General features: G+C 40.2%; 1 protein-coding gene across 4 annotated transcripts in view; it reads left to right on the forward strand.

Moving 5' to 3' along the window:
* Positions 1 to 25,176, forward strand: part of traf7 (TNF receptor-associated factor 7) — a 48,086-nt gene that overhangs the window by 10,386 nt on the left and 12,524 nt on the right. Inside the window, exons 1-9 of one of the 4 annotated variants that reach the window (XM_007906455.2) lie at positions 3,385 to 3,538; positions 14,499 to 14,620; positions 14,852 to 14,909; positions 15,510 to 15,601; positions 17,608 to 17,724; positions 18,174 to 18,266; positions 21,303 to 21,336; positions 21,678 to 21,861; positions 23,276 to 23,410. In XM_007906455.2, coding sequence (XP_007904646.1) covers positions 14,540 to 14,620; positions 14,852 to 14,909; positions 15,510 to 15,601; positions 17,608 to 17,724; positions 18,174 to 18,266; positions 21,303 to 21,336; positions 21,678 to 21,861; positions 23,276 to 23,410 — 794 coding nt within the window. In that variant the 5' untranslated portion in view covers positions 3,385 to 3,538; positions 14,499 to 14,539. Of the gene's footprint in view, positions 1 to 3,384; positions 3,539 to 14,498; positions 14,628 to 14,851; positions 14,910 to 14,990; positions 15,043 to 15,509; positions 15,602 to 17,607; positions 17,725 to 18,173; positions 18,267 to 21,302; positions 21,337 to 21,677; positions 21,862 to 23,275; positions 23,411 to 25,176 lie in introns of those variants that run through there. The other 3 variants (XM_007906454.2, XM_042341203.1, XM_007906456.1) reach the window with 3 other exon arrangements.

Here is a 25,176-nt window from a genome sequence, read left to right on the forward strand (position 1 = left end):
CTGATTTATATGTAACAATCATTGTCGAACTACATTTGTCAAATTGTATGAGATGCGGTACATGAATTAACATTGGTAAAGTGGACCTCACGCTAAATAGTCAAAATAATAGTTTTATTTTGTGTTTTAAATTTGTGATCTACTTTATTATGATTGTATGATTTATGTTTCTGAATTCTGACTGTTTGATGACCATGTTGTTAATCTGACTAATATTGTGCCCAATTGTGGTCTACGGGAATATAGTAATCTGTCTGTACAGTTTCTATACAGTGTTCTTTGCAACCTTTTGGGGAATACAGAACCACTTTCATATCACTTTTTGTCCATTGTTTTGTTTCTGTTTTTCTCAGAATTTGTCAGAAGGAATAGCCCAAAGACACCCATTTCTGACTTACCCCCATTACTGTTATGCAAATTGGAGAAGAAATAAGGTTGGAAGACTATTCTAGTGATGTACTACAACAAATGGCAGAGACAGAATTGTATAATAAAACAATTGTTTTACTTTGTTATTGCACTCAAATGTTTTTAAGAAATTCTCTTCTCTGACCCAGATGAGCATCAAATTAAAATAAATGGACTATCCTTCAGGGTTTGGTTTGGAAGGGGAGGTAAGAGTCACTTCATGGCTGAGCTAGCTCTAAGCTGAATATGCCTGGCAATGAAATATCAGAATGGAGTTGTGGCAATCTCAGTGTCTTTAGTCTGGTTCTGGAGTCTGGTGGGTATGCAGTTCTCCAAAGAATTATGGATGACAGACTGGCGAGTCTGGCTCATTGGCAGGACTCAGATCAGTCACTGAGGTTCTTCCCACATGGCTCCTGCTAGCCTGTAGACCACAATTTGGCACAATATTAGTCACATTAACAAGATGGTCATGAAACAGGCAGAATTCAGAAACATAAATCACACAAACATAAACCGAGCCAGGGTGGCCATAGCTGGGCAAGCAGCAGGAAGTTGCCAGAAAAAAATAAGGGATTAGTTCAGTCATTAAAAATCCATTGAAATAGTCTAGGTATGAAATGTGGCATTGCCTGTGCACTTTACACTTGTTTTGGGGTTGCTTTTGGGAAAACAGTTAATGCACTGTGTCTCAGGTTTATGATACTTTATTCAGGATATTGGGGGCTGTAATAAAAAAAGTCCTAATGCGGCTTTGAGCTAACAAAATATCCCCCATATGGGACATTTTTAAAGCTGTTTCTTGAAAAATGTAGCAATGAGTAGTTATTGATATAGTGTTCCTAATTGTGATGACGAAATAATTTCACGGTTAAGAGATTGAAAAACAAACATACTTTTTACTTGTATTTGTCACGGTATTATGTACTTCCTCTGACTAACGTTTGTTTTCTCATTATGCGCATTTTAGGCAGTGATTTACCGTTTTTGTTTGTTTTTCAACCCCTGAACCGTGTGGCTGCAAAATGATTCATCACAATTAGTAACACTTTAGCAATAACTACTTATTGCTACGTTTTTTAAGAAAATAGTTTTTGCTGTATCGATTACAGCATACTAAAAGCCAACTGTAGAATTATGCTTTTATCCACCTGAACAGACTTTAAATAAATTAAGTGCGTGCAGAGAGCTAAATTGTGTTAGTGTTTAGTGTGAAATAGCCATGAGTGAGACTGGCCTATCTAGCAGCTTTAAAATGATTCAAAGTTAAATTTTAAGTTTACAAGTTACTTTGAAATCAGCTGTAGATACGCCTGATTTATACAGTGCTGTAATTAAACAGTTCCATTCCTTTGGAACAAATCAAATTGATTTTTTTAAACCTGATTTATGCAGCACTGTTGACACTATTGATTCATCGCAAAATTGGGAGAAAGGATGTTAATTGTCTGTTTCGCCCACAAGATTCACTACTTTACCATATATCCTGTGAAGCGCTTTGAGACATCTCGATAATGTGGTAAGGTGCTATATCAAATACAAGGATTATTATTATTAGTGCAAACAGACCATAAAGCGCTGCTATTCCTTCACTGTCTTAACTCTGACCTCAGACCAACACCCTCATTCCCAAAGTGAATTTCTCTACTTCACAGCTATTTTATGGCATCTTAGAGTGAATGGGAGTGTGGAAGTTAGCGCAGAATTAATGGTTTGTGCTTTTGACTTCTGCTTTGTTCAGATTGTCCCGACGCTTCACTCAAGACTCTTACAAAGTGCAGAGTAGAGATTTACATCTGGATTTGTCTGTGCGCAATTGACTGCTGTGTTTCGCCCACCAAATACACAGTCACTACACTTTACAGTGTATCCTTCGAAGTGCTTTGAGACGTCTCAACGACGTGATAAGGCACTATATCAAATGCAAGGATTATTATTAAACAATAGTGTTGTAACCCACTGTAATACCTGCTCCTTTGTCCAAAGTCTTTAGTATTAAAAATACCAGAGAGAGACAGACTTAGATTACAATATAAAATTACATTTGTATAGTGCCTTTCACATCAGGAGGGTGTCCCAAGGCGCTGGGACGTGATGAAAAACAACATGAAAGAGAATTGTGTTTTATCTGTACTATAGCTTTCAGATTCTGTAGAGGATAGCAGGCTTGAAATGAAAGCTGTGGAAAGGGTAGGCCAAGGGTTGACCTGAATAACTGATCTGCTGGAAAAAACACTGATCCCCAAATGTAACAGAGAGTAAGAATATACCAGTGTTCCACAGAGAGGTGGTTGTTGAAAACAGATAGTTTGCAGCTTGTTCAACATTTGTACTTTGTGCATGTAGGAGCATAGTGGTTGAACTTCCACTATCACTCATCCATTGCTAAATTTAATCATTGCAGTCTGGGGAACAGGAGAGTAATTTGAAGTTGTGGGATTCTGTACTTGGTAAGTGAGAGGAGTGAAAATATTTTATATATTCAAGTGGAGTACCCCTGTCTTATGCGTGACTAGACCAGGGAATTGTTTCCCAAATTCAATATGTACAACAATAATACCTTTTTTTGTTGTCTTTTCCATCAGGTGGACTCCTGATGTTACTGATTACCAATAATTTTGATTGAAAATCTGCCATGTATTTTTGTTTATGTATGATATGCAGTACCCATAAGCTGCCAGAAGAAAAAGTATTGAAAATAATGTATAGAATTAACTGTTTTCAAGATTTTCTCCTTAAGATATCTTTGAGCGTATTTTGTTATTGTCCTTGACTACAGTGTTATTAGTCACTACATTTGCAAGGGTTGTGGGAGTTTCTCGGGTGACATCAGGCTAAGAGTAATGTACTCAAACCTTGTTGTGTTAGCAGGCTGCTCGATTGGCTTAGCACTGGGTATTTCCAGTTTATTTGCATATCACCCTATCGATAGATGCCTTTCTGTTTGCATCACTGTAGAGCACACTGCTTGTACAACCAGCGCAGGACGGACCGGACGAAGACTTTTATTGTGTTGTTTAAAAACGTCTGTTGTTCAGTGTTCTTCCTCGACTTTACATGGTGGAACTTTTTAAACGCCGATCCTCATTCTGCAACCAACTGCCGGCCTTTCAAAAAGCTTTCTTGCAAGGTAATATGTATGCAATCGCAAAGTGGCTTATGTTGCAATAGTGAGAGGAGGAGCACAGATATAGAAACTATTGGGTAATATCGGAATTTTGGAAGAAATATCGGAAATAAATCATGAAGCCCGTCTTTGCAGATCTGAAATCTCGCTCTCTGAATTCATGTTAGTGCCGTTTCCGGGAACTTTAAAGACAATTCCGTGGTGCAGTGCGATAGGCTTGTCAGCAGGTTTAAAAACAACCCAAGCGGATTAGCCCAACAAAATGCTTATACTTAGAATTTTTTTCTGAAAGTTCGTTCTCTGAAATTAAGTATTTTTAAAGAAATGTAATATTGAGCTTTTTTTCTAGACTTGAAGCCAGGATCTGAATGTAGGGTTTTATGCACAGTGCAGTATTTCTAGTGCTTTTAAATATGAGTTGTCTTATGCTTATTATTAATTCCATACAATCAGAGAAAAAAATTGAGGTCAACTTCCCACTGGAGTGATGGCTGACAGATGATTGTATTGGACCACATGGGTTGCATCATATGATTTCATCCCCGAGTGTTTTGCTTAAATATGAAAGTAAATTTCATATGGATTCTAGTTCTCAATTGCTATCTAATCTGAAGCATGAGGTTTTTATGGTCAAGGCAGTAAACTCTTAAAATATTTCCTAAGTAACTGGGATCATTGACACTTCTATGGGGAGTAGGGTATATTTGTGCAATAGTGTATTGTGTAAGTGTGTATTGATGATAGTGTGTAACCTGCGCTGCTTGTTGAGACAAGGAAACTTTATTTTGCACTTCAAACTTTCGCTTGACTTTTGAGAAAAAATAGTAGGGATAAATTTGGCAAAACATTGACTCTGGTGATTGAATAACTGGATTTAAATCTAAAATGGGTCAATTGGACATGGTCTGTGGATAGAGTAGGGGCTGATTGTATTTTTCATGTTCTGTGTTTTTTACGTTTCAAGAATGTAAGAAAAACGGTGATGGTCAGAAATAAGTTGAATATTTTTATGGTGCACCACAGTTAATATTTTTAACACACTGAAATGCTGGAAGAAAATTTTGGTGTAGATCTGTCAGCAGCATGGTCAGTAAATAGAGCAAGAGAGTACTTGGTGTTGCAAACGAACATTTTCATTGTTTATCCTTTCCAGTGTTGACTTGCTTTTGTTTATAGGTCTAAACATATGTTTGACTTGGGGTATTGGGTGGCATAGTGGGATAAAACTGTTATTTCACCTTCAGTTTGAATCCAGGTCCAAACTGTCTACAGGAATGCCTCCTCTTTGACCTCAATTTTCTTATCTGATTGTACAGAATTGATACAGAAGCATAAGATACATGCTGATAGGTGGGTGGGGGAAGAAAGCAAAGGAGGGGAGGCGCATCAGAAAACTGTTCACAGGGTGACCATATCTTGTAAACCAAATCCGAGGACACATCTATAAAAAAAAGGAACTTACCACAATTCCTGATGCTGGAAATACTGGGGAAGCTTGTTGGATTAATATATTAATGGCTGTATCTTTCTCTGATGAGTGTATCTGTTATTTTGTTGTTTTTATTTTATTGCTCAGTTTGTAGTTGAACTCAAGACAGGGAAAATTTGGCCCTTGGGACACAATATCTCATCTGGGGACAGTCTCAGAAATCGGGGACGTAGGCTAACCCTATCATAGACTGGGTCCATTGTAGGCTGTGTGGTATAGGAAGTTGAAAAATGTAAGGTGTTGTTAACCCTATTTTATCCTTTTGTTTTTTACTTTGTTAATCTTTCCCACAAAAAAGAAATGCAAAAATGATATAAAGAGGATTGAAGTTATTCCCATTATATACTAAAATCAGGGGGTTGTCTGGCTCAGGCGGCTTCAGTTGGTAGCGCTCTCGCTATTGAGTTCAAGCCCCATGTTGGGACTCTGAGTTCATAGTCTAGGGCTAACATTTCAATGCACTGTCAGGGAGTTGGTGGTGATTCCTTTCAGATCAAATTCAAACTAAGGTCCCATCTGCTTGTTCAGGTGGATGTTGAAGATCCCATGGCACTATTCAAAAGAGAAGGAAGTTTCTCCTGGTATCTTGGCCAATAATCCTCCCAGAAAAACAATTGGTTATTGATTTCATGACTGTTTGTAGGACATTGTTGTACACAAATTGGCTGCAGTGCTTGCCTGCAAACATCTTACAGAAAAACTCTTTGAAGAACTTTGAGATGTTTCAACATAATAAGATGCTATAATCAATGTAAAGTTATTATTATTTTAAAACTGGGGGTTAACCCTGTTCCCATTCCAGTTTTTTCCACTTTCTTTCAACATCCCTATGCTCTTTTTTCCTCTGGGATCTTTAACTTCCACTTGAACATGGCACCTCAGTTTAGTGTCTCATCCAAAGGATGCAGAAATGTGCGCCTGTATCCGTGATTGAGGTTGGTGCCCTTTTAATTTAGATAAAATCCTGAGAAAAATATTAATCAAAATTAATCTCTGAAGTAGCTGTATCAATATGCTGGGATGTGCTTGGTTAATATTTGAATGCACTTCAGACACTGCTTGTTTAAACACCATTGATAGCATGTGGTCCAGCATCTCTATTGTTGTCTGAGGTTTCACTCGTAATCATTCAAGTGGTTTACTGCATTTATCTTGAACAAAAAAACTAGGATCTTGAGACACTCTTTCTCTTTTTCTGTTTGATGGAAACTGAAAGCTTCAACTAAAAGCATTTTAAAAATAAAACTGCTGCCGCAAATGTGAGCTGATATTGTGAAATGGAATAGGACTCCACCTCTTGCAGCATAGCATTATAGCAATGGTTTGTTGGAATATGTGCCATTAACACTACTTGCAGCTTCAGTGTACACGTTTCACCAACTTTGCAGATCAGAAAGAGTTTTATAGGAAAAACTAAAGGAATTGGTAAACCACGACTCATTCTTCTGCAATGTAGGTGTGTGGGGCAGCTTGGCTTTGTACCGAACTGGAGCTCTGATCAGGCAGGCAAGGTTCTGGTTACGTCTTTTATACTTGGATATTCACTTTGTGGGTGTTTGTGGGATATTACTGTGTGCAAATTAGCTGTCAGGTTTATACAATACAATACAAAATGACATTTGTAAAGTGCCTTTCAACAGTCACTGAACAGTCAGGGATTAGGATCCAAGGGGTGCGAGTTGAGATCAGGTAGGGTGGAGGGCAGAGAGGGTAGGAGGGTGGCCGAAGGCATGGTCGAAGAGGAGGGTCTTGAGGCGTGCCTTGAAGGAGGCAAGGGAGGGAGTGAGGCAAAGGGAATGTGGGATGGATTTCAAGAGGGTGGGGGCAGGGAGGCTGAAGGCCTGATCCCAGGTGGTGGGGTGGCCCGGATGGGGGACATGGAGCCGGCCGGAGCCTGCTGTGCAGAGGGAGAAGACAGGTTGATAAGGGATTAGAAGTTCGGAGAGGTAGGAGGGGGCAAGGCCATGGAGAGCCTTGAAGGTGAGGATGAGAATTTTGAACTCAATCCTCTGAGGGATGGGCAGCCAGTGGAGCCGGGCGAGGGTGGGTGTGATGGGATGACGGAGCCTGGTGCTGGAGAGAACACGAGCTGCAGAGTTCTGGATTATCTGCAGCGTTTGGAGGGAAGTGTTGGGAAGGCTGACAAGCAGGGCGAGCCTGGTGGTAATGAATGCATGTATGAGGGTTTCGGCCGTCTGAGGGGTGCGATAGTGGTGGAGTCAGACAATGTTGCAGAGGTGAGGGAAGGCACAGTAGGTCATGGCATGGATGTGTGGGAGAAAGGACAGTTGAGGGTCGAACGAGATGCCTTGGTTCCCTCCCGACTGGCTTGGTGAGGTGGAGTGTGGATGCTGATGCTACCAGTGCCTGAGGTGCAGAGGTGCTGGTGTGAGCCAATCAGGAGAGCTTCAGACTTGCTGATGTTCAACTGTAGAAAGTTAGCTCTCACCAGGACTTGATGTCTGACAGGCAGTCAGCGGTCCTGCAATCGGGTGGAGGCAGAGAGATAGAATTGGGTGTCATGTGGAAATTTATCTCATGTCTGCGGATAATATCACCAAGAGGGAGCATGAACAGATTGAAGAGGAGAGGACTGAGGACAGAACCTTGAGGAACACTGAACAAGATAGTGTGGGGGCTTGAGGAGAAGCCATTTGTGGAGACAAATTGGAGCCGGTGTGAGAGATAGGATCTTAACCATTCAAGGACCATGAAGGTTAAGGTGAGAGGAGAAGCGATGGAGGAGGATAGAGTGATCCACGGTGTCAAAGGCAGCAGAGAGGTAGAGGAGGACAAGGATACAGTGGGAACCCTGGTCACAGATGGACAGAATGTCATTTGTCACCTTGACCAGGGCTCTTTCTGTGCTGGGGGCTGCACAGAAACAGTTCTGGTCAAGGTGAAGAGGTTCGTAAAGGGAGTGGCAGGAGAGGAAGGAGTGAAGCTGGGAAGCAACAACTCTTTCAAGGACCTCGGAAAGGAAAGGGAGATTGGAGATGGGACGGTTATTAGTGAGCAGGGATGGGTCCAGGGAAGGTTTTTTTCGAATAGGGCTGATGACTGTTTTAAGGGGGATGGGAACGGTGCCAGTTGACAGGGAGAGGTTGATGAGGTCTGAGAGTAAAGGGGCGAGGAGGTGAAGCTGGTAGGTAAGGAGAGGGGTAGGGATGGGGTCGAGGGAGCAGCTGATGGGCTTCATGCGCGTTATAGTAGTGATGAGAGAGGAGGGGGAGACAGGTTCAAAGATGTTGAGATAGGGATGTGTAGGGGCCGGAGTGTGAGGGAAAGATGGGGAGGGGGTGGCGGTTGGGAGGGCGATGGTGGCTGAATGGATCTCCTCACAGTTGGAGTTGGAGGAGAGGATGGGTGAAGCGTGAGAGGGTGGACGGAGTTGCCGGTTGGTAGTGGAGAAGAGAAACCTGGGGTTGTCCTTGGCCTCCAAGATTGCCTTGGAATAGAAGGATGATTTAGCGGAGTCGAGGACGAACCGGTACGTTTTTATGTGGTCCATCCAGATCTGTCAGTGGACTGTAAAATCAGATTTGAGCCAGGTGCGTTCAGGGGCCGCGCCTAACCCTTGAGTGAGCAGAGGTGGCTGGTGTACTAGGGTGAGGTTCGTGAGTGGGATGTGGATTGGGAGGAGAGGGGAACCGTTGAGAATGGTGGAGAGGGAGTTGTAGTTCAGAGCGATCGAGGAGGATAAGTCGGTGCGGGAGGCAGGCCAGAGGGGAAGGAGTTCAGATGAATCCAGGGCAGCAGAGATTGGGTGGGGGAGATGGAGGTGGGTTGGGCGGCAGTGGGGAGAGGAATTGAGGGATTAATGGAGATGAAATGGTGATTTTATCTACAAAATAAAGTCTCCACACCACAGTTTACGCTGTGAAACTAGTGAAGACATACTCCTAATGTTAAAAGTGAATGTTCCAGTCAAATGAAAGGATTTTTATTATTTTTATTATTTGACGTTGTAGATATTGAAAGAGAATTGCAGACTTGCTTCAATTAGAGATGATTCTGCAGCAGCATTCTGTGCTGGTGTTTCTGAGGATATAATTCCTTTTACAGAATAGAACACAGACCCAGCAGCACCCACCCATGTGCACAATTGTTCCAGTTACACTTGCAACTCTTTTTTTACTTTTTATTACTAGGCCGCAATCTCTGGGGAAGATCTGAATGTATGTTGGTATGCCAGCAATGTGAGTGCTCAGCCTATTTGTGGCCAGAAAATCATGTTTGATTTCACCACTGGAGGCAGCTGGAAGCCCACACTGTATTGCCTTGGTCTGCGCTGCTTACGAAGGCATAGAAAAACAGCCATCTTGTTTACTCTAGAATAAAATTCACCTGTTTAAGAAGATGAGGATGCCTTTTAGGAACACTATTCAAATGTTTTTTAAAAAAGCTTTGATTTTACTAACTGTAGTGACTTATACTGTAAGATAATTAACCTATTATAAACATATTGTCAAGGATTCTGGAAGCTTTGTAAAGAATAATTTGTGTTTCTTGCAATTATGATCAAGAACCACTGCGGTTTGTTTTTATTCAAAAAATTGAAGGAGTTTAAAATAGCTGGAATAATACTTTTATTACCTTTATTACACTACCTCTGACTGTACAGCTCATCTTTATTCCCTATGAAAGTCATTGTAGTTTATGTTCAACAGCTTTAGAAAAGTAATTGATCCTATTTAAGCACTCTGGGACACTATACTGTGTGAAGCGCTACATAAATGCAAGTTTTATTTAAAATGATAATAATTGCCTAAATTGAGACACTATATTGTGTATAGATTGTTGATTAATACATAACTAAACAAAATTTCTAATGCTTCTTTATTGATTGATTTTGAGTAGCCAATACGAACTACAAACAAAATACAAGTAAGATGTACCTTCTCATGGAACCAACTTGTGAGAATAGACGTTGAACAATTTATTAATTTCATTATTTTGAATCGAATCTTGTTCAATTACAACACATCCTTGTCAATCGGTTACGGGTCGAAAGTTGAGCAATAAAAGGTTTGAAAAATTGGAAAAATGTTAATTGTTTTCTGTGAAGTGTTATCACAGCAGCGTGTTTCATAGATTCATAGATTCATAGATTCATAGAATATTACGGCACAGAAGGAGTCCATTCTGTGCCGGCTCTTTGACAGAGCAAGTCACTTTCACTAACCCCAATCACCAGCTTTCTCCCCATAACCCTGCAAACCCGTCTTCCCCAGATATCTATTCAGTTCTCTCTATTCAGTTCTCTCTCTCCGGTTTTATCAGTGAACCTTCTGCACTTAACCAAGACTTCTCCCGCCCTCACCACGCGCGCGCACACACACACACACCAACAACAACAAATTGTATTTATAAAGCGTCTTTCACATTGGTGTGACGTCCCAGGGCGCTAGACAGTTGATTACACCCGAGTTAGGAGATGTGGGGGCCAAGGAAGATATGGGTAGGAGGATGACTGGAAATATAATCAAAGAGTAACATTTGGAGATGGGCTTCGAAGGAAGGAAAAGAGGGGGGGAGGAGTAGGGAATCCGTGATGGAGTTCCAGAGGGTGGGGGCAAAAGGGCTGAAGGGTCTCGAGGATAAAAGAGAGGGAGTTGTGGAGGAGTGAGGTAAGATTGTTATGGGAGGAGACCTAGAGGGGTAGGAGGTCAGATAACTAGGGCGGCGGAGAGGGAGTGGAGGTCAATTTTTTTTACCCAGGATGATAGGGAGTGGTATATGGTGGAATTAAGAGACATTAAATAATGGTCTGAGATGGAGTAAGGTGGATGAAGTGGAGGTTAAAGTCAACCAAGATGAGGAGGCGTGTGTAGTGCCGATCATTAATGTGCAACTTGTAGTTTGATTCCAACTCTAACTTTATATAAGAAACAGCAACGTCAGAATAATTTTGATGCAGTACAGTTGTATAGTTTGGCAGATAGGTGTATAGAAACAAGCTTTAGAATACAGTGAAAGTTATGATTCATTCTTAAGTGTTTTTTTAATAAAAAGGAGTTTCAGCTATGCTTTCTAAAGTACAATTGGAGCGAGTGGTTTATTGCAATGGAGAATAGAGCATTGCTTTCTTGATTGTGTTCCAAAAAGCAGTTAATGTTTCACAAACAAATTGGAATCTTAAAATCACAGACACTGAGCACATACGGAAAAAATGCGATCTCGCCCTCCCCTCCCCTCCCTGGCCTATTTTCTACTGGTGACATTCCACTGAAAAATAAATGTTTGCGAAAGTGACGATGTTGTAAAATTAAAGGTTGCTTAGGTTCATAAACAGACTTAGATTTGCTTGAAGAAATGCCTCCACAGTAAAAAGATTAGCAGACCTTTTTTTAATAAAGGGTTGAAGTGTGTTTGACTACATGCTAACATCTATTCAGGAAGGCTGCTGATGGGCTGAGGGGAAACTGGACTGTAACAGATTATTTCTGTCAGGGGAATCCAGAGCCTCCAGAGAGCTTTGATATCTTTGGACAGGAGTTCAAACATTGTTTTTAAACTAGCTGCATACCAGACATTCTCAGGCAAATGTTCAGTGTTGCTGGAACAGATGTAACCCAGTTCCACAGCATGTATGAGAAAAGTTTTTTGAATGTGCTTAAGACTGCTTTATTTCTTCAAATATTTAGTCCAAGATTATACATGCACACGTCTAGTTACCTATTCAAGATTCAATATGAATTCCATACCGAAAGGTATTATTTTTTGGTACTTGCATATTCTAATTTAATCATTCAAATATTTGACGTCAATGCAGTATAAACACTCCAGCTTTTGGTGGAATGTAGTCTACTGAGATTATCCTCAACTGAATTTGGCTATTTTCCACAAGCAAAAGTTTGAATAATATATGCGCAATGAATGATATGATGAAATGCCAAGCATAATCTGCGAGTGTAACTCCCATCCGTTCCAGCAGTAGAGCAGAACTCTTTGATTTACCTATCAATAATAATAATAATAATCCTTGCATTTGATATAGCGCTTTTCACGTCGGGAGGACGTCCCAAAGCGCTTCACAGAACACATTGTAAAGTGAATTGACTATATATTTGTGGGCGAACGCGGTCCCACAAACAGTCGTAGATTGAAAATGACCAATTTATTATTGTTTTGGGTTTTGGAGGGATTATTATTAGGTGTGTGGAGTAAGGAAACTTGCCCAAGGTTTCGCCCTCTGCCTGGAATTGAACTCAGGTCTCTCGCTTGCAAAGCGAGTGCTCTAACCACTGAGCTACAGGACTCCGTAGCTCAAGGTCAAGGTTTGGGAATGGAGATATGTGCGATCTTCTTGGCAGATTTCCTGATTTTTGTACTGTCTAAGAAGTGTTTCAAGATTCTTAATAAAATACAATTTAATTGTCTGGTGTACAACAACAACAACAACAACAAAATTACATTTGTATAGCTCCTTTCACATCAGGAGGACGTCCCAAGGCACTGGACAGACAGAGTCAAGGACCCGAGCTGAGGGCTGGGGTGCGGGAGGTTGGAGGGCAGGGGGGTGAAGCAGAGAGATCGAAAGCACGGTCGAAGAGTAGGGTCTTGAGATGGATCTTGAAGGTGGCGAGGGAGGGGGCGAGGAGGAGGGACTGCGAGATGGAGTTCCAGAGGGTGGGGCAGAGTGGCAGAAGGCCCGCCCGCCGATAGTGGGTTGAGTAAGGTGGGGACGTGAAGCAGCTCCCTCCCTCCTGCTGAGGGGGAGGGAGCGAACAGGGTGGTAGGGGGTTAGGAAGTCGGAGAGGTAGGGGGAAGCAAGGCCACGGAGGGCTTTGAAGGTGAGGACCAGAATCTTGAACTGTATCCTCTGTGTGATGGGAAGCCGGTGGAATCGGGTGAGGATGGGGGGGATAGGGTCATAGAGCCTGGTTCTGGATGATCTGCAGCCTGTGGAGGGAGGCCGACAAGTGGTGAGTTTGCGTAGTCGAGCCTCGATGTAATGAAGACGTGTGTGAGGGTTTCGGTGGCCTGTGGTGTGAGACAGTGGTGGAGCCGGGCGACATTGTGGAGGTGGGGGAAGGCAGAGCAGGTCATGGTGCAGATGTGGGGTAGAAAGGATAGTTGAGGGTCAAACAAGACCCCAAGGTTCCGGACTGGCTGCAAGGTGGAGTGTGCGACCATGGATGGTGATGCTGTCGGGCCTGAGGTGTAATAATAAATAATAATAATTCTTGCATTTGATATAGCGCTTTTCATGTCTTGTAGACATCTCAAAGCGCTTCACAGAATATACTGTAAAGTGAATTGACCGTATGTTTGTGTAACAACATGTTGGCAACACAACAAAGTGAATTCAATTTACAGCATATTCTGTGAAGCTCTCTGAGACGTCTCAACGACGTGATAAGGTGCTATATCAAATGCAAGGTTTATTATTATGATTAAAGCCCAACTCATTTAGAGTAATGCTGTGCTGTATATCATTAGCAAAGTCTGCATTATCAGGCCCAGATCCAAGATCATTGCACCTCCTGGTATCAGCTAGCTCGACTCCTGTGTACTGTTAATTATTATGTTTTGTATGTCATCACTAGGCCTTCTTTAGCATATTGATACCAATAGACTTTGATATTGTATTACATTGTTTGTGTGATACTCCATAGCTTCCACTACATCCTAATGTTGTTGTATCTCGTAATACTTCCTCCATATTTGAAAAGACAAAATTCATAATTGTTCTTCTGGGTGCTTTTGACAGTTGAAATGGACAATCGCACTTCCAGTACTACTAAACACCTGGCTTTTTTTTAACCTTCGACATGGTTTATAACCAATTCTTTTCAATTGTTCTGAGTGAAAGGTCTTTTAGAAATGTCTTGATTTTAAGGACTGCATTTCCTGTGAGCAGGCTAGCCTGTGTTGAATTAGAACTGTATCTTTATAGCGCTCATTTTGTTGCACAGAGTCACCTTTTTGGATCTTTTAGACTCTGTATACTCCCTGTGGTCTCTCACTACCCTCCCAGTCTCAGTAGAGAAGTATTACAAACTGATTCAGGTTGACTCAGGCTTTTTCCAATGAAACTAAATAACTTGCTTTACAGGATAGAACAATTAATTCTGGACAGCCAGAATATGCTGACCACAAGCCATATATATTAGAAAAGGTCCAGGTTTATTTGATAAACCTCAGTAACTGAAAAGCCCCAAAACTGAGTTGAAGAGTAGAATTCTTGAAGATAGTGACACTGTTTCAATGCTCTGAGTTGGAATGATGCACTGTATGATGAAAGGTGACAAACTATAATAGTTTTTCCTTTCTCTTTTAATATTGTTCTCCTATCCTTTCTGTTGCTGTTCTAGTTGTGTTTGATAAAATAAAAAGTGAAATCACCCTTTTAATAGATCAGATACGTATGGAACGTTCTATTCATATTTGCTGTCTAAAAGGGTTTTGAAATAACCTGACATTATCTGGACAAGTGAAATATCGACATTGTCTCTTTTTAATTAACAGGGAATGGCCTTAATCTAAAAAACTGGATGTTGCTCTAGATTATGACCTCATCCAAGAACAATCGCTACAACCGATTCTCTGGAGGTGCAACACATTTACCAACCGTCGAAAACACAAGCATTGTAAGTGGTAAGCTATGGCTGCAGTACTGTATATTGTTATAACAGGAAAAGCTAACAGTGTGAAATGTCAATCAATACTGTACTACTGGAATCACAGCGTCTCTCTCCTTGCTTCCTCAAATGGTTTCATCAAGCTATCTGTAGCAATTATTACATTTTCTAAATTAAATGGTTGTCTTTGCATTGCAGTTGTATGGAACAAGGTTCACTCTCTTTTTCCTTTTTAAACAGACAAGAATGGAAACCACGTTTGGTCCAGCGTACTCTACTGTCACCACCATCACTAAAGGTAAAATGTGACTGCTAAATAGCAACTAATCAGTTTGGTACATATTACACATTGCAAATAAAGAGTTGCCTCTGTTTACCTAGCAGTAAATAGGAACCCGGTTGTTAGTCGATGGCGGATTGCTTGTCCTGGGGTAAGTATTTGCAGTATATCCCTTCAAAATAAATAATAATTTTGTCACTCAATCCACAACTGTTTGTGGTACACTGCTATTGCAATTGGCTGCCGAGTTACACCCACAAAATATACAGTCAATTCACTTTACAATATATTCTGTGAAGGGCTTTGAGATAGCTTGAAGACATGATAAGGCGCTATATCAAATGCAAGGATTATTATTCCTTCATTGCATGCTAACAGAAGTCTATTTAACACACTCTGATTGTGAACATGTGTTTCTAATGGGAAATGTAATAAAAGGTTCCTAGTATTGGGCCTCAGTGCTTGATAAACCTCTGTCTCATTTCAAAGAAATGTATTTCCCAATATATTTGAAGTCTTGTTCGGCAACAAACACAATATTATATTTGATTTGGGTAAAATCTCCCAGGACCAGCAAAAGTAAATATTAAAAGGTTTTTTTTACATATTGGTGCACAGCTGATGGGACAAATACGTTTAAACAGCATCGGAGGACCCCATCTTCCTCCAGTACACTGACCTATTCACCGAGGGACGAGGATGATGCCATGGTATGTATTTCACAGCTAGAAGAATCATAGTTTCCTGTTGCATTACATTAAAGAAGCAGGGAGGGCCTGTGAAGGCTCGACATTGCAGGATTTGTAGCTTTTTGTTTCAAGGAAAGGATAGGCAATTAACTACTTTTAAAATGAGCTGTCAGGTAAATAGCAATAAATCTTACTCAAGATACATGTTTAGTATATTTGCCTATGCTCGTGTTTATATAAAGAAAAAAATCAACTATCAAATCAAATACACGAGCATCCTACCTGAGAGCACCAATAACACTGAACCAAACGAGGAAGCTTTTCAGTTGTTTAATCAGCTGATAAAATATACAGTCAGTTCACTTTACAGTATATTCTGTGAAATGCTTTGAGACGTCCCAACAACGTGATAAGGTGCTGTATCAAATGCAAGGATTATTTTATATATATAAATATCTATTGAAAAAATTTCAGGGAATTCGAACAGAATTCCTCTTTTTTCTCATTGCACCTCATATTCTCAGGCAAAAAGAATATTTGAGCAGTTGTCACTGCAGACCATCATAAGAGTTAGACACTTTATGGAACTCTAATGATACATGTAAACTGAAATTCCAATTGACATTATATTCTTTTCATTCATGGGATTTCTTCATTTACAAGCGTCTGAAAAGTTGCTACACATAACTAACGAGATTGAATTTCTCAGCCTAGCAGTGACAGTTTTAGATCGCTTCTCCCACCTCTTTTCCCCCTTTGGTGCGATCCTTGCTGCTTAAAATATATAGTTGGAATAGATTTCATCGTGCAAAGGATTTTTTTTAGTGCAACTTTTGCGGTATGTCACTCAATACCACTGAATGAGATGCTGATTTCTGCATCTTTCCCGGACTTGTGAATGGTGGTGATCACCTTTAGTTGTGCACTCAATGCAAAGAAATAAACATAGGTTGTAAGGCTAAGATGATACATGCATCGGTTCTATTTCTGCCGTTTTCATTTTAAAATTACCAGTGATGAATAGAGCTAAGCTAAATAATTTGTAGACTTTTAAATAAGTCTCCGTTTGTTCTTGTGATGATGAGTTGTTATGGTGCCTCTTTCATTTAGACTCACCAGTACATTAATGGTCTGCAGCAAGAGTATACTGCATATATTAGCAGGGGACTACACATAATTATTTTTTAAACAGTATTTTTTCTCTGTTCTTTGCAATAATTATTATATTATATGAGTTATATTTTATTTCCCTTTTCGCGGCTCACCTTTAGATTAGACTGCTTGCACAATACAGTTGTGTAAAGCCTGTTGATTGGTTGTTTTTATTGCCCCTGGTAGGCCTCCTGTGCAGGAAACAGCAAAGTACGACTCATGTTAATTGAATCGCAGGAAGTCACCAGATTTGAGGGAAAAGAAAAGTTGGCAAGAGGGTTGTAGCGATTAGAACAAGTGTTGCCGCACAATAGTTATGTCTCCATAGCTAGTCCAAGTGCCTTTGCTAACTTTGTTTTATTGGAAAAAAGTGGAGACTCAAACAGGTCTGTTACATGCAAAGATAACTCACTATCTGTAATTTTCTGATAAAAGAATATGATGTGGATTTCATTTGGATAGACTTGAAGAATTGGCTTTCATGGTTGACTGTGCTTAAGCCATTAGAGTGAGTTGCACTTTGACGTTCGTTTCCTACCATTTCAGTCCTCAAGATATTGGCTTGAGTAATTAGACGTTAAATGTTATTAACAGTAACAAGTAAAATAATTCGTAGCTTGTACTCTTAACGGACTGCCATTAAGTCTGCTACCATTTGTGGAAGAGGTATGTCCTCAAACCTGCTGTATCTTTCAGTCGTTGTATGGCAACAGGAGTTTTAAAAGATAGTTTTTTATTACACAATACAATAGAGTGGTTTGTTGTGTTTTTGGCATGTTTTAAATTTGAGTCCAGTGCAAAGAAAATGCTGACTGTTTCATTACTCAGCCGTTCAGGATGAGAATTACAAAATAACAAAATCATGTTATCTTTAGCCTCCGATCAGTACTCCACGCCGGTCGGACTCTGCAATATCTGTGCGATCTCTGCATTCAGAATCGAACATGTCTCTGCGATCCACGTTCTCTCTGCATGAAGAAGAGGATGAGCAGGTGTGTACATTGTCTACCTTAGGAATTTGTAAAGGGGCAGAGAGATATTTGTGATATGAGAGCCAGTCTTTCAAGCAATAGTCGGGGTCACTAAGTTAACTCATCCTGAAGTGTAATAACTAGACTTAATAAAAAAATTACTGCAAAATTATTGGACTTTTCGAAATGTCGTGAACTGAAAGCATTTAGATCTGAATTTGTATCGATAGTTGGACCGCTTGTCTTTTTCATAGCAATATTACATTATTCACCTTTGTATGTATTCATGAAACAACATACACAATATAATGGTGGAAATAGAGGCAATATAAATGGATGTTTAACATGCAGTTTAATATTGGACTGAAAGCAGAAGTCAACATGTAGCTTGCTGGCTGTAACGTGCTCTGTCTCGCAGGCTTGTTAGTTAATGACAATAGATGTGATGGTTTGTTTTCTGTCTTCTGTAGGAGCCTTTAGTTTTTGCTGAACAACCTTCAGTGAAGTTATGTTGCCAACTTTGTTGCAGCATATTCAAGGATCCTGTTATTACAACATGTGGAGTAAGTGTTACAGTCTATTTTATTATGCGAGCTTCAATGAACCGTTTGCAAATGCAAATATCGCAGATGCAAATATTTGGATTCCCTCCAAATGAATATGGGCAGGCAGTTTTGCATTATTTAGCAAAAACAGCAACGACTTGCAATAGGATTCACTAAAAGCTACTTCTTCACAAAAGAAGATGATGCAACCAATGCCACAATATCGCAGGCGTGTGAACAGAAATTGGATATGATAAAAATCAACAGAGAGGAGGTATTAAAAAGGCTGTCGGTGCTCAACATAGATAAGTCACCTGGTCTAGACGGGATGCATCCTGGGTTACTGAGGGAAGCAAGGGTGGAAATAACGAAGGCTCTGGCCACAATCTTTCAATCCTCCTTGGACACCGGGTGCTGCCAGAGGGCTGGAAGGTTGCAAATGTTACTTCCCTGTACAAAAAGTGGCAGAAGGATAAACCTGAGAACTACAGGCCAGTCAGCCTAACTTCAGTAGTAGGGAAACTTCTGGAGACTATAATCCGGAACAATATAAATTCTCGATCAGAAAAATATGGGTTAATAAAGGACAGTCAACACGGATTTGTTAAAGGCAGATCGTGTCTGACAAACCTAATAGAATTTTTTGATGAAGTGACTGAGAGGGTGGATGAAGGTAGTGCAGTAGATGTAGTTTATCTAGATTTTCAAAAGGCATTTGACAAAGTGCCACATAAGAGACTTATAAACAAAATAGGAGCCCACAGTATTAAAGGGACTGTGGCAACATGGATCCAGAACTGGCGAGGAGACAGAAAGCAGAGAGTGGTAGTAAACGGTTGCTTTTCTGATTGGGGGAGGTGTGTAGTGGTGTCCCTCAGGGGTCGGTATTGGGACCGCTGCTCTTTCTGATCTATATTAATGATCTGGACCTGGATATAGGGAGCACAGTTTCCAAATTTGCAGATAACACTAAGCCAGGAAAAGTAGTTAATGGTGAGGAGGATAGCACCAGACTCCAAGAGGACTTAGACAGATTAGTAAAATGGGCATTAAAATGTGGAGAAATGCGAAATGTTGCGTTTTGGTAGGAAGAATGAGGAGAGGCAGTGTAAGCTGATGGTACAATCTTGAAGGGGGCAAATGAACAGAGAGACCTGGGGGTCCACATCTCTGAAGGTGGCAGGACAGGTAGATACAGCTGTTAAAAAGGCATCCGGGATACTAGGCTTTATAAATAGGGGCATAGAATACAAAAGTCAGGAGGTTATGTTGAATATAAAATGCTGGTTAGGCCTCAGTCGGAGACTGCGTTCAGTTCTGGGCACCGCACTTTAGGAAAGATGTTAGGACATTGGGGAGGGTGCAAAGGAGGTTTACCAGGATGGTACCAGGAATGAAGGACCTTAGTTATGAGGAGAGGTTAGTGAAACTAGGATTATTCTCCCTGGAGCAGAGAAGATTAAGAGGGGATTTAATAGAGGTTTTCAAGATCATGAGAGGATTTGATAGATTGAACCGGGAAAAACTGTTTCCACTGGTCAGTAACCCGAGGACACCGATTTAAGAGAGCTGTTAAAAGAAACAGAGGGGAAGTTAGGAAAAAAATTTCACCCGGCGAGCTTTTGGGATCTGGAATGCATTACCTGAAAGGGTAGTGGAAGCCGATTCAATAACAACTTTTAAGAGCGAAGTAGATGGGTATGTGGGGAGAACAGGATTGCAGGGCTATGGAGAGAAAGCGGATTGAGTTGGAAGCTCTTTTCGGAGCCGGCGCAGACACGATGGGCCGAATGGCCTCTTTCTGTGCTGTATGATTCTATGAGTTGTTAATGTGGAATCCGGTGTGTAGTTCCTTTTAACCAACAGTAATGTACATAGCATTACACATTCGTGATGCCAAGGGCTATTATTTAATCCTGCTACAAACTGATACTATTTTGAGACAAGTGCAAGTGAGCATAATGGATGACAAAATACTAGAATCATAGAATTATACAGCACAGAAGGAGGCCATTTGGCCCATTGTGTCTGTGCCAGCTGTTTGAAAAGAGCTTCCAAATCAATCCCACTCCCCCGGGCTCTCCCCATAGCTCTGCTTATCCTCCCCAAATAATTATCTACTTTTCTCTTAAAAGTTGTTATCGAATTGGCTTCCACCAGCCTTTCAGGCAATGCATTCCAGATCCAAATTTGCACTGTGCAAGTATTGCTGTATTCCTGTTTCCATCATGTCTGGTATGAGGAGGGGTGTTAACGAAGGGAAATAATTCAGTTCTTGAATGTACCCTGAAAATACATAAACTGTTCCCTCATGCAATAAAATGATTCTCTGCATAATGTTTTATTATATGTCAAGTTAGGCTTGCAAGGCATAATGTAACTCATTTTGATGCACTAATGTTTCCTTTTTACTATGGAATACAACATTGCTTTAGTCTGAAAAAGACACTGCAGTATTTTGCAAAATGGATTCTTGTTTGCCATATCATGTAAAAGATCACCCTCAGGAAACTGGCTTTGCTTCTTAGCATGGAAAAATCCCTTTGAAAGGAAGTTGACATTCTAGCCTTGGTTTCCAAGTACGGCCCCAAAAAAAGTTGGTCAGGGCACTGTGCAGCTGTGTAAGAAGAGGAGGTGACTTCATGCCATCACACAATAATAAGTGAAAAGTTAACATACCTCAGGAACCTCAAATGGAAATGTTAAAAACCACAAAAGATTTTTGGATTTCCAAGATTTTGAACGTTTGCAGTCTTTAGCCGCAGTGCACGCTTTTTGAATTATTTGCTGTAATGCGATGCTCCAAATCTTTCAACTGTAATGCGAGTGAATCAGCCACGATTGTTTTGGAAAACGTTTCCAGTTTATGTGGAACTAGCACTTGGTTTGTGATCAGGGCAGGAAGGAAACACTTGCAGTATATCAGCTGAGTTACACAACACATGGGACTGGTCTTGACTAGTTCAGACCACACATTTCCAACTATTATTACAGCTTTCCATGTTGATTGAAATTATACTTAGTAACAGCAATTTTATTTTTTGTCTCAAATAGCACACATTTTGTAGAAGATGCGCCTTAACATCTGGTAAGTTCCTACATCTATATGCAGAAGTGCTTTCTCTTGAAATATTACACATTGCAAACTTCTTTGAGTGCTGAATGAAGCAACATTCTATCCACCTTGCAAAAGCATTCAGTCAAGAAGTTTAATAAATACCATATATTATAGTTCAAACTTTACAGAGATGTATAAAACCTTTTCAGAACAATTACATGTAACAACATGTCATTTTGCTTGATTAACATTCTTTTTGCGTAGCAAATGCACTGTGAACAGTGTTTGATGATGGTTTAAATATGCTCTTTACATTTTGCTACCTGTACAGTTTCGTAAAATTGAGTAAGTGTGGCGTTCTGCATTTCCAGAAAAGTGCCCTGTGGATAACGCAAAGCTGACAGTAGTTGTTAATAACATAGCTGTCGCTGAGCAGATTGGGGAGTTGTTTGTGCATTGCAAATATGGCTGCCAGCCAGCATCCAGTGGGAAACCAGGAGCTTTCGAGGTTGACCCACGAGGCTGCCCCTTCACCATTAAACTGAGTGGAAGAAAGTAAGTTTACTTTAAATGCCCTGGAATTAGCCTTCTATATTTACTGAACCGGAGAATTTTTAATGACTATAGTGTATTGCACACAGTATGAATGTGATCAATTAATATCTATTAAAGAGCATAATTTGAGTCTTCTAAATACCAGGGAATGGGAATGATATGTGGTAATGGTACATATACTGTTTAGCTCTTCCGCTAAATATTGTATCTACCTGCACTCTGAACTTTTTCAGGGTAAAAAATTGTTCTGAATGAGATAGTGGTGACAAGGGATCTTTTATGTATTCTCTCTGTGGATGTTTTGGTATTTGGTTCTGCAAAAGTGGTTCAACCTCTTGCAAATACTGAGCTAGACTGCAGTTTGTATGCTTGTCCGCCCCTCCTGATCTGAAACATTTCACTTAACCCTTCCTTTACTGTTTATGAATTTTACTTGACTTGCCTATTCACAGATTTTGGGGGGAATGGTGGAAATCTTATTATTGAGCACATTAATTTCAATCATTCCACATAATTTCTATCAGCCTTTCTTGACCACTTGAAGTTTCTCAATTAAGGTGTGATACTGCAACTTTAAAAATATTTTCCTTTAAATTGCCCCTCTTCTTCCACGTTTCAATCATTGCCAGGCACTCTTCAATCTGTAGTTAAGCCAAAGCCATTCATGAGAGTAATTGTAAAGAACAATCTGTTAAGATTTATTGCAATTAATAAACCGTCAAACGGAGGGTGCCTTATCATGCAGTCTTGCCTTTAAATCAGCCTTGCTGTTTTCCATTCCCTAGCGTAGGACATTACAATTGTCTATTATTAATCAATCACCATTTTCCTGCCTATCAAACCTCTTGTTCATATTTTATCCATTGGTCTGGACTACAGTGCCTCAGGCTAGGTTCAGACATTGGCTGTGACCTGGAGCTTTTTAATGATTACTCTGACCAGCTTTCCTGGCTTTTTCTGGAGCACAGGCAGTGGCTGTTTTCCTGTACCTCGCGCAAGTATTCACATCTTCATAGCCGAGCTCTCTCCACACATGCCTAGGTATCTATTTTCAAGCCGAGGTAGCTATTAGGAGCGGGAAACCCTGGCTCATGTATGTTTTCCCCTCCCTGTTCAAATCGGAGTTCTTGTGGCTCACTCTTTATTTTCTTTGACTACATATAAAAGTTGAGCAACTAAGAACAGAACTCCAGGTCAAACTGAACCTTTTTATCCTTGGAGAAGACATCCATGTGAAACCAATTCGTTAAAACTGTTAATTTGAAACATTTTCTCACTGCAGACTGGATTTCAAAGATTCCAGTGGAAGCTTTTGTGCTAAAGCTACAAGGTTTTGTGCTAAACCGTACAGGGACTCAACTTGAGATGTTAAATGAATGAAATGATCTGACGAGCGTACCTTGTCTTCCTGCAGAGACCATGAAGGCAGCTGTGACTACAGGCCAGTTCGCTGCCCTAACAACCCAAACTGCCCTCCGCTATTAAAAATGAATCTTGAGGCCCACCTTAAGGAATGCGAACACATCAAGTGTCCACACTCCAAGTATGGGTAAGTGTTGAGCAATTTTTACAGAATATATTTACGTGAATTACTTTCCTTAACCATTAATTCTAGAAACTATTATTTTAAACGTGCTGCTACGGGCGTTAAATTACAAAGTCAATGCCGTCAGTATGATGTGATGATATTTGATAGAATAACGTATGTACAGGATTGCTAAGTATAAATGTAATTAATCTGTTGAGGTATTTAAGGAGGGAATGGGACATAAGGAGGATCAATTGGCAATATTATAACCTCAAACAAAAAGGACAGGATTCAGCACTTCTTTTTGTTTAATATGCATGAACTCTTGGTGCATTATGAATTTTTTTTAAATTTTGTTTTTCCAGCTGTTCAGATTAAAAAGAGAGGTTCAAGTGAACTGATTGGCACCCTCTCTTCCCTTCCTTCCCAAACCACTGCCAAACAATACGTTTCTGTTATCACTTCTCTTGTGAACTGGAGCCTGTTGTGAAATCCATTGCTGCCCATTGTCGCTTCTTTCTCATACTAGCACCTGCAAATGTTGTTGTAATCTTATAGTTTTGTTTCACTTCCGTTTAATTTGCCTAGTCCATTTGCTTGAAGGAAGGTGACTGGTGATGTTTTCCATGGGGAAAAAACAATTAACCTCAAATTGTGTATTGCTTTACTGACTGCCTTAGTGACAATGATTGGGAATTAATGGTAGAAGGAGGAGTTGCTATTCCCTACAGTATGGAATAGACGAGCTGAAAGAGGATGACTCAATTACTATCCCCATGTTAACACTTTACGCACCTAAATATTGGGCAAGCACTACAGGTATAACTACGTAGCTTAAGACAGATATTTCTACTTAAAATGCCTTCTTATACTAAATGCCACTTGCAGCTTTCTAAAAATGCAAGGCAGTCCACTTTACCACAGGTCCGTAAAACTCCGACCCCTATGATAAAATTAAATCAAGGAGCAGAAAAAGCCACCCTGTGGGTCCACACAACTGATGTTGCTTTCTGTACATTGCATAAATGTGCAATGTGCAGGAAGTGACATAAAACCCAGTAATCTTATAATTGGGTTGCTCAGCATGTATACCCTAAAGAGCAGATGTATTGCAGCACTGAATATTATAAGATTTTTATTCCATTGTGCTCTTAATCTTTATACTAGTATCGGACTTTCTGAACATTGTGAGAAAACGTGATATAGTGGCTTCAATGACAAACTAGAGTGATAGTCATTACTTCTATAAAATGAGAATAAAATTGTATCTACACTTCCGGAGGCGAGGGTTTCAGTCCTACCTAAATTATTTCCTTGACTTATTTATGGAAGATTCATTGTAGGAAAAGATTCCTGTCCTGCAAATCAGAAAGAGTATTCGTACAACTGAGTCATGAAGTTAGTTGAGCTAATAATAATAATAATAATCCTTGCATTTGATATAGTGCCTTATCAAATCGTTGAGACGCCGAAAAGCTCTTCACAGAATATATTGTAACGTGGATTGATTGTGTATTTTATGGGCGAAATAAGGGAGCCCATTGCGCACAGCAGTGCTCCACAAACAATTGTGAATTGAGTGACCAAAGTGATAAACTTTCCTAATTACTGCTAGGTAAACAGAAACGTGTGAAGTAAGGAAACTTGCCTAAGGTTTCACCCTGCCTTGGAAATTATTCAACTTTTTGCCATTAATGTTTTGTGTCAGCCATTTAAGAAGTTAAACATTCCATAAAAGTGTTCATTTATTAGAATGGAATTCACATGATTATTTATTATTATGCTTG

Source organism: Callorhinchus milii, unplaced genomic scaffold (assembly GCF_018977255.1).
Source record: "Callorhinchus milii isolate IMCB2004 unplaced genomic scaffold, IMCB_Cmil_1.0 Scaffold16, whole genome shotgun sequence".
In the NCBI taxonomy this organism is placed as follows: domain Eukaryota; kingdom Metazoa; phylum Chordata; class Chondrichthyes; order Chimaeriformes; family Callorhinchidae; genus Callorhinchus; species Callorhinchus milii.